We start from the raw sequence: 15,975 nt of genomic DNA on the forward strand, positions 1-15,975 counted from the left end.
GGAGGGGAGGGAACCTTTTTTAATGTTGCCAAAACAAATGGAGCTTACTGCTTCAGAGATTTACCAAATTGGGGGAGGGTATAGATCAGCCACAATTCCTACAGCAAGGATGTTTGCAGCAGTGCTGTATGACCAGTGAGAGAGAAAAGGAGCTCCACAGAGACCTGAACTGCTTGCAACTCAATCTGTCCATCAAAGAGGACAAGTCACTGGCCAAACTCTCACCGTGTGAGGATAGTTCTAAGAGCATGTCAGAAGAGCATTTTGGCAAACAAAGATTTGGATGCCTTCACACGTAGGTAAATCAGATATTGGATCACCATTGCAGCATGGGTGGAAAAAATGTGGATGATCTACTTTCTGTGTTCAAGTGCCCAATAGCATTTGAGTTTCTGCAGGACTTTATTTTTGCAGTGATCCTACTGGTTTAGGCACAATCAGCTAATTATCTGTAGTTAAAAGTCTTCCCTGCACAGAACTGTGTACATTGCAAGGCAGTGAAGACTCTGGTAACCCAGGTGCACATGACTGATAACTAGAAAGTGTCACCAGCACTATTACATTTCAGTGATACCTGTACAAACTTCTGGCTATTGTTAGCTTTTAGATTGTTGCTTTCAGGTCCCAAAGAAATCCATTATGTCTTGAAATAATACATAGTAATTTAACACACACTAATTCAAACAGGTCAAAGTGGTCTTTTTAATGTGTTGATGGTGTCATTGTTCATGCCCACATCGATGGTAAGAGCACCACTTGACAGTCCCATATCCTACCTCATCTTGGAAATAAGCTTTCAAATCGTTTGATGTGCATGATGATTTTCCTATGGGAGAAGTTTTGTTACTAACTTCAAGTCGTTAGTGGTAGCTCTGTCCTGAAATATGAGGGCTGATATCCCTTCAGTTTTTATCATAGCTAATGTCGCTGCCAATAGATTATTTGTATAACTGTGTAATCCTTTTTTAATTTTACTAAAAGTATCTTGTAGTAAAATCCACCGTCTGCTTGGGAAGAGATGAGTGCAGGAGGTGGAAGGATGGAATATGTTGCCACCTTAATTTCACAGGGCATTCACTTCTTGTATTACGAGTAAATAGGAGCACCTGATGGAGGCTTTCTGCCACTTATTGTGTATACTTTCCCACAAAAGAGTTGAATATTTTACCTCCTGCCTCCTTTTGTTTGCTTTCTCTGGACCACTTCTGCTATCAGACTTCTGAGATGGAGTGTCTGCAGTTTAACTCAGTATTCCACATAGTTGTTCCCACACAGAAAGATGACAGTATCAGTATTAGGCCATGATTTTAAAAACAGATATGTAAGTTATGCTTCTAAGGCCATATTTAGGACCATAAGTGGCCTGACTTCCAAAAGAGCTGCGACACTAACCATGCCCTTTGGCTTAATAGGTGTTTAAATATGGATTTAGGTGCCTGATGTTAGGCATCCATTTTTTTAAAACCTTACCTGCACTCTGTCCCTTTTTAATACAACATATAAACAAAGTGGAGTTGAAATGCAATTGTGTGTCCATTTGAAATGACATGAATGAACTAAATTGCATTGCTGTTTTTCAGTTTGGCTTCATTAACTATGAAGTGGGTGACAGCAAAAAGCTCTTTTTTCATGTGAAAGAAGTTCAGGATGGTGTAGAGCTGCAGGCTGGAGATGAAGTAGAGTTCTCCGTGATCCTGAATCAGCGCACAGGGAAATGCAGTGCCTGTAATGTATGGCGTGTCTGGTGAGGAATTGGGATTATCTGGTTTAATCAGAAACAAATAATCAAATCTCTGCAGGTTGGGGGAAAAGCACACGCTTTCCTGAGTGGGAAAGTGACGCTTTTTTTACATGACAGACCTTAATGTGCTTTTGTGTTAACTGGCATATTTGGTAAATGACTGCCTCCTGTATTATCAAACATATTGCATAAGTCCTGTTCTTAATAGTTACTGAATGGACAGCAGCATTCCTGCCTATTGAAAGGATTAGTATCGTATTTGACAATGGGAAACATGGATGTGGACAGGTAAACCAAGTAAAATAATGAAATTAGAAGTCAAGATTTAATAGAATGGGCCACAGGGCTCTGTGAAGACAGGGTGGGTGAGGTAATATCTTTTATTGGACCAACTTCTGTTGGTAAGAGACATTGCATAAGCTTGAAAGTTCTTCAAGCTTATGCAGCTTCTCTTAACAGAAGCTGGTCCAGTAAACCACCTTGTCTCTAATATCCTGAGACCAACATAGCTACGGCAGCATTGCATACAACATATGCAAAATGTGTGGCAGTTCAACAAGGGTTGGAGTCAAAGCTTCCGACTAGAATTTAACTGATACTCAGAAAACTTCATTGTAGCTCTGCACACTTGTTATAAACCTCTTTCCACTGATCCCTTACTGGTAGACATTTAATTGCAAGAAAATGTGGCAGGCAGGCAGCTTTTTATTTTGGGTGCTTTGGAAAACGGAGTTCTGCACTGAAGGAGATTTTGAAAACTATGCCAAACTGTGGGAGAAATCACCCTGAAGCAAGTGTAGAACACGGAAAGAAGAAATGCTTTCCTGCGCTGTGTTGGCTAAGAGTGCACAACTCCAGGTAGAGATTAGTAGATATTGTTTGAATAAATTGCTTTGATTTTTTTTTTGAATGGCTGACCATTAATACGTCAGTTTTACTTTTAAAAGCCTTTTGCAGCAGCAGCTAGGTGTGCACAAACTTTAAAGCCGTGTGGTCACTCTCAAAAATGGGCAAAGACTAAACCAAAAAGCTTCTTGCATTTGAGTTAGAGCTAATCATCCTTCATTTCTGTAAGACTGAAGTGAGGGCCCCACCATGGAGGACACTGCCACCATTTGCAAAATCTTTAACAAAGACGCTGACAGTGAGAGCCTCCCAGCTATTCTTAAATGCTGTGAGAAGTATGGGTCAGTCAGTCTCTTAGATAACCGGGTCCAATTGAAACACAGTGTAATGACTTGAATGTAGGAGTTATGTAGTCACAATGGCCTGCCCTGCTCAGGAAGCAGGCAATTCAGGATTTTCTGCTGGATCTTCCAGATGTATTTCAAGCATATCCCTAAAGAGAGGGCATTAAGCAGCAGCCAGGTTAGGGGGAGTGGTGCTTTTTCCAAGCTCTGCATACAGAGCTGAGTGGTTAGGGCACTCGACTACAATCCTGAAGGTCATGGGTTTGTCTCACTTAACCTCAGACTGTCAAAGCCTGCCTCCAGTTCACCTAGCTTCAGTATGGCTACCTGATCCATTGTTAGGGCGGTCAAAGGTGGTTGGATGTGATTCCTGAACCATTGGTCATGAAACTGATGTGTTTTAACCGCATCAGCCTGAGGAGCCATTGGCTTAGGGGACCTATGGCTTTGACTGTGCAAAATTTACATACCCCCTCATGTGAGGAATTTAATTTAAATATCAGGATCACTGGGTATCTGCACTAACCCCTTCTGAGATGAATAGGTAGCTCACGCTAGTCAGAGCTATTGTTCCAAGTGCTGCAGACTCATGTTACACTTCAAGTTTTTGAGTTCATCTCTGCAACTGTAACAGCCAGTTGTTTCTCCAGAGATTCTGGAGAGTTGTTGGCATGTTGTACCACGGCATATCAATGATTCCTGAGCACTGGCATTAAGCTTAATTGGGATGTGACAAACACATGGGGTGACTGTTGAAGGTTTGCATTGAGAGGAAAGATTGTAGCTTCCTGGCTAGCTGTAGAGGATAAAGTTCTGTGGGCTCCTGCTGACATCTGAGAATCCAGGGGCTGCAGTAAATATCGTAGGACCTTGGGGTTGGTATAGTGTCCTTTCCAGAAAGCCCATCTCAAAATGAGGTGACTTCTTTAGTCTCAATTTCCTTTTTGTCTTGGTACAAATTATCCAATTCCCAGTCACCTCGTATGCCTTCCCAAATGTTAGTCCGGACATTATCCAGGGGATGGCTGCTGGTCCAAGTAACTAGCTCCATTTCTGTTACAGTGAAGGCGCAAAGGCTGTTGCTGCTCCGCGTCCTGATAGACTTGTTAATCGTTTAAAGAGCATTACTTTAGATGATGCCAGTGCTCCTCGCCTAACAGTTCTTCGTCAACCAAGGGGACCGGATAACTCAAAGGTATACTCTTACAATAACAGCCTAGTGTGCAGAATTACTCTCTATAAATATCTAGAAATAATGGTAACTTATGGTAATAGAATCTTGATTCTTCAAGATGAATTGTCCATATGATTTGCACTCTTGGTGCATATGTACCCCATATACATGAGATCAGATTCTTTTTTGCCAGCAGTATCCATTGGGGGTAGTGCCTGTGCTCTAATGTCCTTGAACATACATGTCTCCATCAAAGGATGTAAACGGCGGGGAGTAGGCCCAGGTGTACGTACACGTCTCCATCAAAGGATGTAAACGGCGGGGAGTAGGCCCAGCTATCGTAGTTTTTTTTTTATTGCTGGTAGCAATGAGATGGAACTCCTGCAGTATCCACCTCCTTCAGTGTGTATGTAGTTGTGTGTTAGGCTTGTTGCCAGTTGGCAGTACACAAAAAGTCCTTATTTTAATCAGCTTCTGTTTTTAGCACAGAAACCTTCCCCTCTGTACAAGGGCTCTAGCAAAGTAACCAAAGTGAAATCTCCAGGTTTTAAAACCTGCCCCTCTGTGCAAAACCTCAGTGCCACTTAATAATGGGCACCCGGTATCACCTCTTACCAGGGTTGCTTGTGATAGCTGTGGTCCAAGAAAAGTCATAGCAGGAGTGGCTTTCCAACCCTACACCTAGGGGGTGAGACCCAGAGACTGGACTTGCTGGACATGCAGCCTGTTCATGTACTAGCCTCCAGATGTCACTGATGACTGAGCTCTCCTGTGCAACTGTTTCAGTATGTGAACAGGCTACCTCAACACCAAGAGTAACTAAAGACCATCGGTCTGAAGGACAGTTGATAGTCCACGTGTCCTTACGTGTTGTGCCAGATGTGGCTGACACAGCAGCAAATACTATGGTTATGTTGGTAGCCATGAGAACATCCTGGCTCTGATTATCAGGGATTCCCAAGGAGGTTCAAACAACTGACAGTCTTCTCTTTGGCAACAAATTTCTTAATCCAAAGGGGGATGAGGCCATACATTTCTTGAAGGACTCTAGGGCCATTCTGTGCTCCCTGGGCTTCTGTTTCAGCCCCAAGAAAGAAGCAAGCAAGACCAGACTTTCAGGCACCATCTCTCTGCTGATTACTATTACCAGCCTCAAGAGACCTCAGAGTTTCTGAGAAAGAAAGAGGTTCCAGGAACAGTGACTCTGACTCTTCCTCTAGTGCTTCACAATGTCTTTCCCCTGGTATTCAATTTGACACAGTTGTCACAAGCCTAGGAGAACCTCCAGAGGATCTAGTCTCTTCTGCCCCCTTTTGGCAACCACCTCTTATTTTTGGGAAATCTGGGTTCAGTCATCTCAGACCCGTGGGTCCCAGGAATTGTACAAGCCAATTCCAATCCCTTCCTACTTCTTATACCCCCTTTCTCATCCCTTTTCATGAATCCTTCTCCTAAGATACTGTTAAAACAGTGGACTCCTACAACTAAGCAGTGGAAGAGGTGATCTTGGTAGTCAGGGGCAAGGGTCTTTATTCCCATTACTTATCCCAGAAAAGGGGATTGGCCTCCCATTCTGGACCTCTGTTTCAACATCTTCATCTGCTGTTCAGTTTCAGGATGGTGACTCTAGCCTCCATAATTCCCTCTGTAGATCCACAAGATTGGTTCAGAGCTCTCAACCTGCAGAATTCTTATTTTTACAGAAAGGTTTTCTGTGGGTTAGATTAATTAGATTCCTAGTAGGAACACCTCATTACCAGTGTGGGAGCCTGCCCTTTGGTCTTTCCATGGCACTGAGGATGTTCACAACTGCCAAACCCTTGGTGGTAGCTCATCTAAAGAGACCAGGGATCCTGGTCTACCTATATACCTTGACTGACTGATTCAAGGAAGATCTCCCGCACCTCCAACATGTGACCAACTCAGTTGAAATAACCTTAAGTTATTTACCATTTTGGGCCTCAAAGTCTGAGAAATCCACATAGACTCAATACTTAGCGCTTATAGTAGCCATGTTAGATTTTTAGGTCAGTGAGAGCTTACCTTACAGAGATAAAGTTGTTTGAGGTTTATCAAGATCACTCAAGAACATCAGTGAGACTGGCCTCTCAGACTCTTGACACATCTTAGAAATGTAGGGCTGAAAGGGACCTCAAGAGGTCATCAAGTCTAGCCCCTCTGTGTTGAGGCAGGACCAAATAAACCTAACCTATCCCTGACCAGTTAATGTCCAACCTGTTCTTAAAACCCTCCAATGGTGGGGATTCCCCAACCTCCCTTGGAAACCTATTCCAGAACTTTTCTGCCTTTTTATAGTTAAAATGTGTTTCCTAATATCTAACCTAAATCTCCTTTGCTGCAGATTAAGCCCCATTACTACTTGACCTGCCTTCAGAGGAGAACAATTGATCACCGCGCTTAAAATATTCATACATTACAAGGGCAGAAGAGGTCGTCATTATCTAGTCCAACCTCCGGTATAACACAGGCCATAGAACTTCCCCCTGAATAATTCCTAGAGCCAAGCTCTTCAAATCAAGATTGGTTGCTTTTTTCCAAAAGTCCACCATGACCCATGATAAATTGTTCCCATTGTTAATTATGTTCACTGTTACAAATTTACCTTATTTCCAGCCTGAATCTGTCTAGCTTCAATTTACAGCGATTGGATCATGTTATAACTTTTTTTACTAGATTGAAGACCCCATTATTAAATGTTTCCCATGTAGTTAGTTACTCTCTAATCAAGACACCCCACCTTCTTTGTTAAGCTGAATCATAGAATATCAGGGTTGGAAGGGACCTCAGGAGGTCAATCTAGTCTAACCCCCTGCTCAAAGCAGGACCAATCCCCAGTTTTTGCCCCAGATCCCTAAATGGCCCCCTCAGGGTTGAACTCACAATCCTGGGTTTAGCAGGCCAATATTCAAACCACTGAGCTATCCCTCTGAGATCTTTGAGTCATCACTAATCCTTTATTCATTCTCCTGGCTCTTCTCTGAACCCTCTCCAGTTTACCAACGTTGTTTAATTGTGGCCACCAGAACTGGACACCGTATTCCAACAGGGGTTGCACCATAGCTAATTCCAGGGGGGAAATAACTTCTCTACTCCTGCTTGAGATTCCACTTAACGCATCCTAGGATCACTGATGCTGGCAGACCAGGTGCTAGCTCATGCCCAGGCCTCACTGAACGCTGACAAATGGATAACTGGAAACCAATCTTGCTCGCCTGTGTTAGAATTGTTAAAATAGATCTTAAGTTTATAAGAATGTTTAGTGTTTCAACTTTATGAAATGCTTATGGGTCACTGAATGTGTTAATCTCACTATCTGCATCCCATGTTATAAGGTAACGTTTACGTGTTTGCTTCAACGTAACTATAAAAGTGTTTGCTATGACACTGGAAATCCCCACAGTCAGGAGAGGAGCATTACCAAGTGTGAACTTGTGGTAAACTAGTATAAAAGTCACATTCTGTCCATCAGTAGAGACCTGTAGACACCAGATGAACCATTTGTAGAACATCAGTGGACAAAGACTGATTTTGCTTCCCCTATACCCATGAAAAGGGGATGTGTACAAACCTTTGTCCGAACTGTGGTGGGAATAAGTCCCTGACCAGAAGGAACCATATCACTATTCTGCTGAGAAATTTGGAGAGGGCAATATATCTAAGCATAAGCAAGGGATCTCCGCACTGCTTTGTTTGGGGTAGCCCTAAAGGACACAGAGCTTGCACTTTACAGCAACTTCTATAACTTTTTGAAACCTAAGATAACTCTTCTGTGCGTGATGTTTACCTGCTTTAACCCAGAAGTCACCTACTCCAGGACATGCCCAACAAAGAAAGTAACAGAACACCACTAGCTGTCACCTTCAGCCCCCAGCTTTAACCTCTCCAGCACATCATCAAGGATCTACAACCTATCCTGAAGGACAATCCCTCACTCTCACAGATCTTGGGAGACAGGCCAGGCCTTGCCTACAGACAGCCCCACAACCTGAAGCAAATACTCACCAGCAACCACACACCACACAACAGAACCACTAACCCAGGAACCTATCCTTGCAACAAAGCCCATTGCCAACTCTGTCCACATATCTATTCAAGGGACACCATCATAGGACCTAATCACATCAGCCACACTGTAAGAGGCTCATTCACCTGCACATCTACCAATGTGATATATGCCAACAGTGCCTCTGTGCCATCTACATTGGCCAAACCGGACAATCTCTACCCAAAAAAATAAATGGACACAAATCAGATGTCAAGAATTAACATTCTAAAACCAGTCGGAGAACACTTCAGCCTCCCTGGTCACTCAATTTCAGACCTAAAAGTTGCAATTCTCCAACAAAAAAAACTTCAAAAACAGACTCCAATGAGAGACGGCAGAATTGGAATTAATTTGCAAACTGGACACCATTAAATTAGGCTTGAATAAAGACTGGAGTGGATAGGTCATTACACAAAGTAAAAACCATTTCCCCATGCTGATTTTTTCCCCCGTACTGTTTGAAATGGGCCATCCTGATTATCACTACAAAAGGCTTTTTTTCTCCTGCTGATAATTGGTCTCGTTACAGTTGGTATGGCAACACCATTTTTTCATGTTCTCTGTGTATATAAATCTGCCCACTGTATTTTCCACTGAATGCATCCGATGAAGTGAGCTGTAGCCCACGAAAGCTTATGCCCAAATAAATTTGTTAGTCTCTAAGGTGCCACAAGTCCTCCTCCATTTTTTTTTTTTTTTTTTTTTTTTTTGCTGATAGAGACTAACACGGCTACCACTCTGAAACCTGCTTTAACCTTGTAAGTAATCCCTTTCTTTTTCCTAGCTAACCGTTTAGTTAGATTACAGGATTCGCTACAAGCATTGTCTTTGAGAAACATTAAGGTACAATTGACTTGCAGTAAGTGACTGACTGGTCCTTTGGGACTAGGAGTAACCTGAATATCGTGATTTTTCGATGCAAGTGACTATCTGTTACAAAGGCAGGCTTGCTTGATCATTTTTGTTGCTTTCCTCTATACTCTCTCCAATTTGTCCACTTATTTCCTAAAGTGGGATGCCCAGGATTGGGAACAGTGCTCCGTTTGGGGCCTCATCAGTGCTGGGTAGAGGGACTGTTGCCTCCAGTCTCTTATGAACAACACTCCTGTTAATACATCCAGGGGTAACAGCCTTTTTCACAGCTGTATCCCATCTTGTATCACAAATTGAATGAGTCACCAGTAATACCTGGATCCTTTTCAGCAGTGCTACCACCTAGTCCGTTACTTTGAATTTGTATTTGATTTTTTCCTTCCTACGTGAATACTTGCACGTCTCTATTGAGTTTAATCTCTTTGAATTCAGACCAATTCTCCAGTTTGTCAAGGTTCTGACTCCTAATCCTGTCTTTCAAAGTCCTTGCAACCCCTCCCAGCTTGGTGTCATTTGAAAGTTTTATAAACATACTGTCCACTCCAGTCTCCAGGTCATTAATGAAAATATTGAATAAGAGCAGACCAAGGACTGACCCCTGTGGGACCCAGTTTAGATATGCCCTCCTAGTGTGACAGCAAATCATTGATAACTACTCTTGAGTGTAGTCTTTCAACCAGTTGTGCATCCACCTTATAGTAATTTCCTCTGGATCATATTTCCTTAATTTGCTTATGAGAATATCATGTGGAACTGTCGGATGGCTTACTAAAATCTAGGACACCTGTGTGATGCGGTTTGCCAGACTTCATCTGTGCCCCATGCAGGGGAGGGTTGAAATTTGTCTACCCAGCAGACACTGCATAGACATGAAGATCAGTCTTCTCCCTCTTAAATTGATAAAACCCTCTTCACGTGTGCAACGGAATAACCTTCTCCGCCTCTACCTACCAAGACTCTGGTGGCAGATGCCTCTTCAGGGGTGGAGGGAGCTTATCTAGATCACCTTCAAACAGAAGGTCTGTGATACCCTCCGAAGTTCATCTATAGCCCAGAGCCATCTGCCTGGCATAAAAAGCATTTCTGCCTTTACGCCAGGGATCCATGGTCCAGGTGCTGACAGCATCACAGCTATGCATTATGATGACAGAAAGGAGTAGGTAATCTCCACTGATACTGAGGGAAGTGAGGCAAGATGCATGACTGATCACGACTGCCCAGGCTATAGGCAGTTCTGGTATTAGGACCTTATTCACCTTTTACCAAAGCCGCCACCGTCCCCTTACTGGCCTTACCCAACAGTCTTGCAGAACAATGGTCAGATCCTGCACCTGGACCCTGCTTTCTTGTATCTGACAGCCTGGATGTTTGACAGGATGACGTCCACTGAAAGAAGCTGTTCAGCTGAAGTTCAGAACATTCTGCTCCAGAGCAGGAAAGCATTAACTAGACTGACTTGGAAAACTCCTCCTTCCACTTAGTTTTATATTGGGGCATCTCAGCCCCAGCTATTGCCCTTGACTGCTCATTTGAGCACTAGTGGACTGCTGACTAGCCCTGAAACAATGTGGAATATTTCCAAGGGTCCGTCTGGCAACAGTATCTCTGTACATCCTATTCCAGGCCGTGCTGTACTTTGCCACTCTTCAAAGCCTAGATTTTTTTAAACTTATGTTTTTCCCCCCTCAGTCTTTCCCATGTTTTGAAGACTGTTCCTATTTCTAAAATCTTTAGGGCAGCTACATGGAGCTCAGGCCCCACACTTAAAATATACTATTCCTTGATAGAGGCTTCCACACTGGATGCCTGCTTTGATAGGATTGTCTTATGGTCATTATCTAAGTAAGAGTCCTGTTACCCACCCTGCCAAGGAAACACAACTTTTTGTTCGAGTCACCAAAAGTGCATCCATGTGAACAATCTCTGAGCAGGGTTACTTACCATACTGTAACTGGCTCTTGTGTGTTGTCCACATTGGTTCCACAACACACCCTCCTCCACTACTGTGGATTCCTATTCCTCTGGGATTCTGTATTGGCAAAGGAAGTGGGGATGATTGGGCCTGCTCTGCTCTTTATCTGGCATGGGGATGTGAGAACATTAGGGTGCAGGGGTAGCCTCAGTGGACACTACTGGCTAAAAGAATCTGATCCTGTTTACATCACCCACATATGCACCAAGAGTGGAATGGGTGTGGACAATACATCACAAAGAACCACATTACTATAAGGTAAGTAACTGTTCTTTTCGTAACGTGTGAATGCTGATAAAGGCTAAAACTGTTCTTACTTTGTTAATTCTTTTAAATGTAAAAGTCAAAAATCAGGCTTCCTGTCTTGCTATGTTTGCCACAAGCCACTCAAGCTGCTGATCCCGGAAAGGACTGTAATGCACTAACATAGTTAATCTGAATTTCAGAGCTGGGTGTATAATTACCACCTCAGCTGGCAGGTGATGCTAACTGTCTTTAAGAATGACAAATTGATTGCTAGAAGGCAAAATGTACTCTTCTGCAGCAATCCATTTAAAACTCCCAGAGAAACAGCTTTCTAATGAAAGAGCCTATTCTCCTTTGTGCAGAAATAATCCACCTAGGAGAAAGGGGAAAGAGCTGGAGCCTCAGCTCATTGAATTTCATAGGAACTTTTGTTAGCATGGAGGAATCTGGGGGAGCCCAGCAAGCTCACTCCTCACCTGTGTTCCCTCTAAGGTGTGTGCCTGCGTGGCTGCACAGGAGGCCATCAAGGGCCACGCACACAGGTGAGCGTGGAGGGTGGGTGGGGGCAGTGGGGTGAGATGTGGGGCAGTGACGGTAGTTTGGGGTGTGCAGGGCTTGGGATGTGGGGGGAGGACTCCTCTCCCCCCCACCCCAGCTCCGCCTCTCCCCCAGTCAGCACAGTATCTTGTTTAGCAGAATGTGTGTTGTCACCATCTGAATAGCCAGGAAATAATGCCTCAATAAAACTTTCAGTAGACTGCCGGAGAGATGCTTCTAGCAAGCTCCACGCCGATTGATAAGTTTTAACTTCATGTAAAGGTCTTATAAACCTCATTCTTGGCCATTACCTATCATTTAATTTTTTCTCTGTTACACTATCTACATTATTTATCTCATTCCTTTTTAAAAATGGCAAAAATAGTATTTCATTGTCCCTGGCTTTCCATTGCATAAGAGACCAATTACTTGGATCAACTGGCAGAAAATGTTCTTGTGTTGAGGTTAGTCACTGGATCAATATAACATTGCCCCTCAACTTGAACTGTGCTCTGAGTTCAGAACTAAGATCATGTGTTAAGCATTCCATGGAAGCTTTGAGTATCAGGCTGAAGAAGTGAGCCTTTCCCATTTATAGATTGCAAAGGAACAGTCTCTAGGTAAGACAAAGTTAATACAAATTCTGATAAGTACATTTTGGTTGAGCTCCCCTTGGGGAAACTACAGGGTCTGATGGTTGCTGTATACAACCTCATTAAGGTGAATGTCGGCTGTGCACACTTCGATGAAATTCAGTGTTGGTAAATGGAAAGTAATGCACATGGGAAAACATAATCCCAACTATACATATAAAATGATTGAGTCTTAATTAGCTGTTACCACTCAAGAAAGAGGTCTTGAAATCAATGTGGATAGTTCTCTGAAACCATCGACTCAGTGTGCAGCTGCAGTCAAAAAAGGAAACAATGTTGAGAATTATTAAGAAAGGGATCGATAAGACAGAAAATATCATCATATTGCCTCTCTATAAATCTATGGTACATTCACATCTTGAATAATGTGTGCAGATGTGGTCGCCTATCTCAAAGATATGTTGGAATTGGAAAAGGTTCAGAAAAGGGCAACAAATTATTAGGCGTATGGAACAACTTCCATATGAGGAGAGAGTAATAAGACAGACTTTTCAGCTTGGAAAAGATGACTAGGGGGGATATGATAGAGGTCTATAAAATCATGACTGGTGTGGAGAAAGTGCATAAGGAAGTGTTTATTCCTTCTCATAATACAAGAACTAGGGGTCACCAAATGAAATTAATAGGCAACAGTTTAAAACAAAAGTATTTTTTCACACAACACACAGTCAACCTGTGGAACTCTTTGCCAGAGGATGTTGTGAAAGCCAAGACTATCCCAGGGTTAAAAAAAGAACTAGATAAGTTCATGGAAGATACAGGTCCATCAATGGCTATTAGCCAGGATGGGCGGGGATGGTATCCCTAGCCTGTTTGCCAGAAGCTGGGAATGGGCGACAGGCTGGATCACTTGATGATTACCTGTTCTGTTCATTCCCTCTGGGACACCTGGAATTGGCCACAGTTGAAATACAAGATACTAGGCTAGATGGACTTTTGGACTGACCCAGTGTGGCCACTCTTATGTTGAAATTCACGTAGGAACATAGGTAGCCACAGAAAGTCCCCCAATGCAGCAGAACTGTCATGGTTACACTACATGTGAATGGGTAACTTCAGCTAGGTGCAGAGGACACAGTACCTCCTGTATATGAGACACTAGAACATTGTATATGTGCATGAGACTCTGAAGGTGAACTTGACTGTGCTACCTTAATTGTCCAAGCTGATCCAGTGTAAAAATATAAACCACATGAAGGTTGAATAGTCTTTATGGCTTTTAAAGTGCTTTGTATTAATACAAGAGGATGGTAATAAGGGGAATTTGAGTGGTGGTTTTTTTAACTGAGTGCTTTTTTAATTATTTTGAGCCTTAGTGTCCTGATTTAAAAAGAAACATTTACTTTGATTTCTAAATTGTGGTATTATATTTTACATTCAGACAAGACCTTTACAGATGAAGCCCTGTCTGAACATTAAATATCTCAAGCATTTTGCATAAGTGGAAAAGATTCTTCCTCTCCAAAATTCCCCTTCTCTTTCCAAACTCCTGCACAGTGCTCTGTGCTGTTGGCCTAGCTGGCTGCCAATTTTCCTCACCAGAGGTGGCTGCATTTCAATGGTACATTTATATGCATAGTTTGCAAAGCATGTACTGACCCTTGTGGAAGGGGGCTGTAGGAATGAATGGATAGGCACTGCCGAGGTCACCTGAAGACCCACCTTTCCTAAGACCTAGCTAGGTACTAGCAGTAGGATGTTGTGAGCTCTTGGTGAAAAATGGGGCTGTTGTGAAAGTCGGGAGATGATGGTGCATATCCACAGATTACCTCGATATTGGTGCTGCACATAAAATTAGTTCCACAAATGGATGGAAAAAATTAGAGCGAACACTGCTCTTCACCCTTCCAGGTGTGTAGAGGGGATTCTTTGGAGTTAAAGGAAATGGTATAGAGCACAGTGCCTAGGTAGAACTGCAGACAAATGCATGGGAGCTCTGTGCTAACTTGAGCCAGCTTTGTCCCCAAATATGAACATCAGAAATCCTGGTAACACTTTACCCTGTTAGAAACAAAACATGAAGAGTGGGCTACACTTTGATATATTACAGCTCTCTCAATTTCTCCATCTCTGTTAACCATATACATTATTTCACATTGCAGTTGATTAATGAGGTTTTATGTCATTACAGGGATTTGGTGCAGAGAGAAAGATTCGTCAAGCTGGTGTTATTGACTAACTGATCCATAAAGCACATAACTAAGTACGATCAAGCAGTGGGAGCTGGTGAAGGGTACTGAATATCTCCCTATTCATCCCTTCCAAATTCTAAGAAGCTATTACACCAGTTTTAACACCTTCCTCATGTTATGTTTAAAAAAATTTATGAAACCATTTTAAAATTATGCACAGTTGCATCCTGAAAACTTAAGGTGGCACCTTATAGTATCACATTTTAGACGCTTTTTGAATGGTGCATTTAACGCAACTGGTAACTGCAAGTCTACATTGCCTATGTAAGTGAACATTATAGACAGTTCTACTCCGGTAGACCTTATGAAATTCTGCACTAAAAAGATATATACTCTACCTTCATTATTTCTGACAAGGTGTTACTATGCCTTAGCTCTCAGTTGTATTATCTTCCCCTCCAAGTGGGAGGCTCACTTCCTGTTTGTTCAGATCTAATTCTGAGGACCATATGAGGGTGGACTATATTAACTTTTTTATATATAAATCTGTATGAGCATTCAGATAACTTTATTAAGTTGATGGCCAAATGTTACAATGTTGTTTTCATCTCTCATTTAAACTTGAGTCCATGTAGCAAAGTTCTGTTAGATCTCAGTGAAAGTACCTTCCAGAGTAGATCCGTTTTTGTAACTTTCTGCAGATAGTATGTGCGGTGCAGAATTTCAGAAGGATGAGGTGTGCCATTGGTGTGGTAATTTAAATATATAAAACAATGCACAAATTTTGCTGCTGCTTAGAACACTGCAGCTTCTAAACCCAGTTTCTTTTACTGATTTAAATTTAAAAATTGTGCCTGAAGTGAATACATTTTTCTTTTTGCAGCCAGCACCCAGTGTACTGTAAAAGAATAAATACTTAGGCTTTCCATAGCTGTATTGAGATTTTCATCAAGGTGAAATAGTTAATGTCTGTGTGCTTTTTCTCCCCCTCGCCCCCCATTCTTCCCCAGTCACACTTTATCAAGCAAGAAAACTGAATGATTGGTCTAAGTATTACTTTAACCAAAAAGATCAGGAGTTATTTTCTTTGAATAGAGGGCAGTACTGTGTTTTTTTTTTTTTCATATTACCTCTATTCTCAATTTAGAGTTTTTCTTCTCTGGGAGATGCATTATCTTTGTGAAACAAACATTGCTTTCTCCAATTTTCTGTTAATGGCAAAGAATGGAAATAGAATAAAGTTTTACTGATTTTGAAAAAAAATGCCTCCAGTCTGGTCTCTAAGTTCACATTCAGCGCTCAAGGTCTCTGAATTCCAAAGCCTCATGGTTCTGCAGTGTTTCGTTAGCCCCCTTATTTCTGCATCACTCCCCCCGCCTGCAGGATGTATA

At 42.3% G+C, this 15,975-nt stretch overlaps 1 protein-coding gene across 3 annotated transcripts in view; it reads left to right on the forward strand.

Annotated features, from left to right (window-relative positions):
- The window catches only part of CSDE1 (cold shock domain containing E1), a 51,063-nt gene extending 35,216 nt beyond the window's left edge, over window positions 1-15,847 (forward strand). For 2 of the 3 annotated variants that reach the window (XM_077839084.1, XM_077839085.1), the window contains 3 exons: window positions 1,581-1,744; window positions 3,994-4,126; window positions 14,584-15,847. In XM_077839084.1, coding sequence (XP_077695210.1) covers window positions 1,581-1,744; window positions 3,994-4,126; window positions 14,584-14,631 — 345 coding nt within the window. In that variant the 3' untranslated portion in view covers window positions 14,632-15,847. The remainder of the gene's footprint in view (window positions 1-1,580; window positions 1,745-3,993; window positions 4,127-14,583) is intronic. The other variant, XM_077839086.1, reaches the window with a different exon arrangement.
- The last annotated feature ends 128 nt before the right edge of the window (window positions 15,848-15,975 follow it).

The sequence above is a fragment of the Eretmochelys imbricata genome, chromosome 21 (genome assembly GCF_965152235.1).
Source record: "Eretmochelys imbricata isolate rEreImb1 chromosome 21, rEreImb1.hap1, whole genome shotgun sequence".
Classification (NCBI taxonomy): domain Eukaryota; kingdom Metazoa; phylum Chordata; order Testudines; family Cheloniidae; genus Eretmochelys; species Eretmochelys imbricata.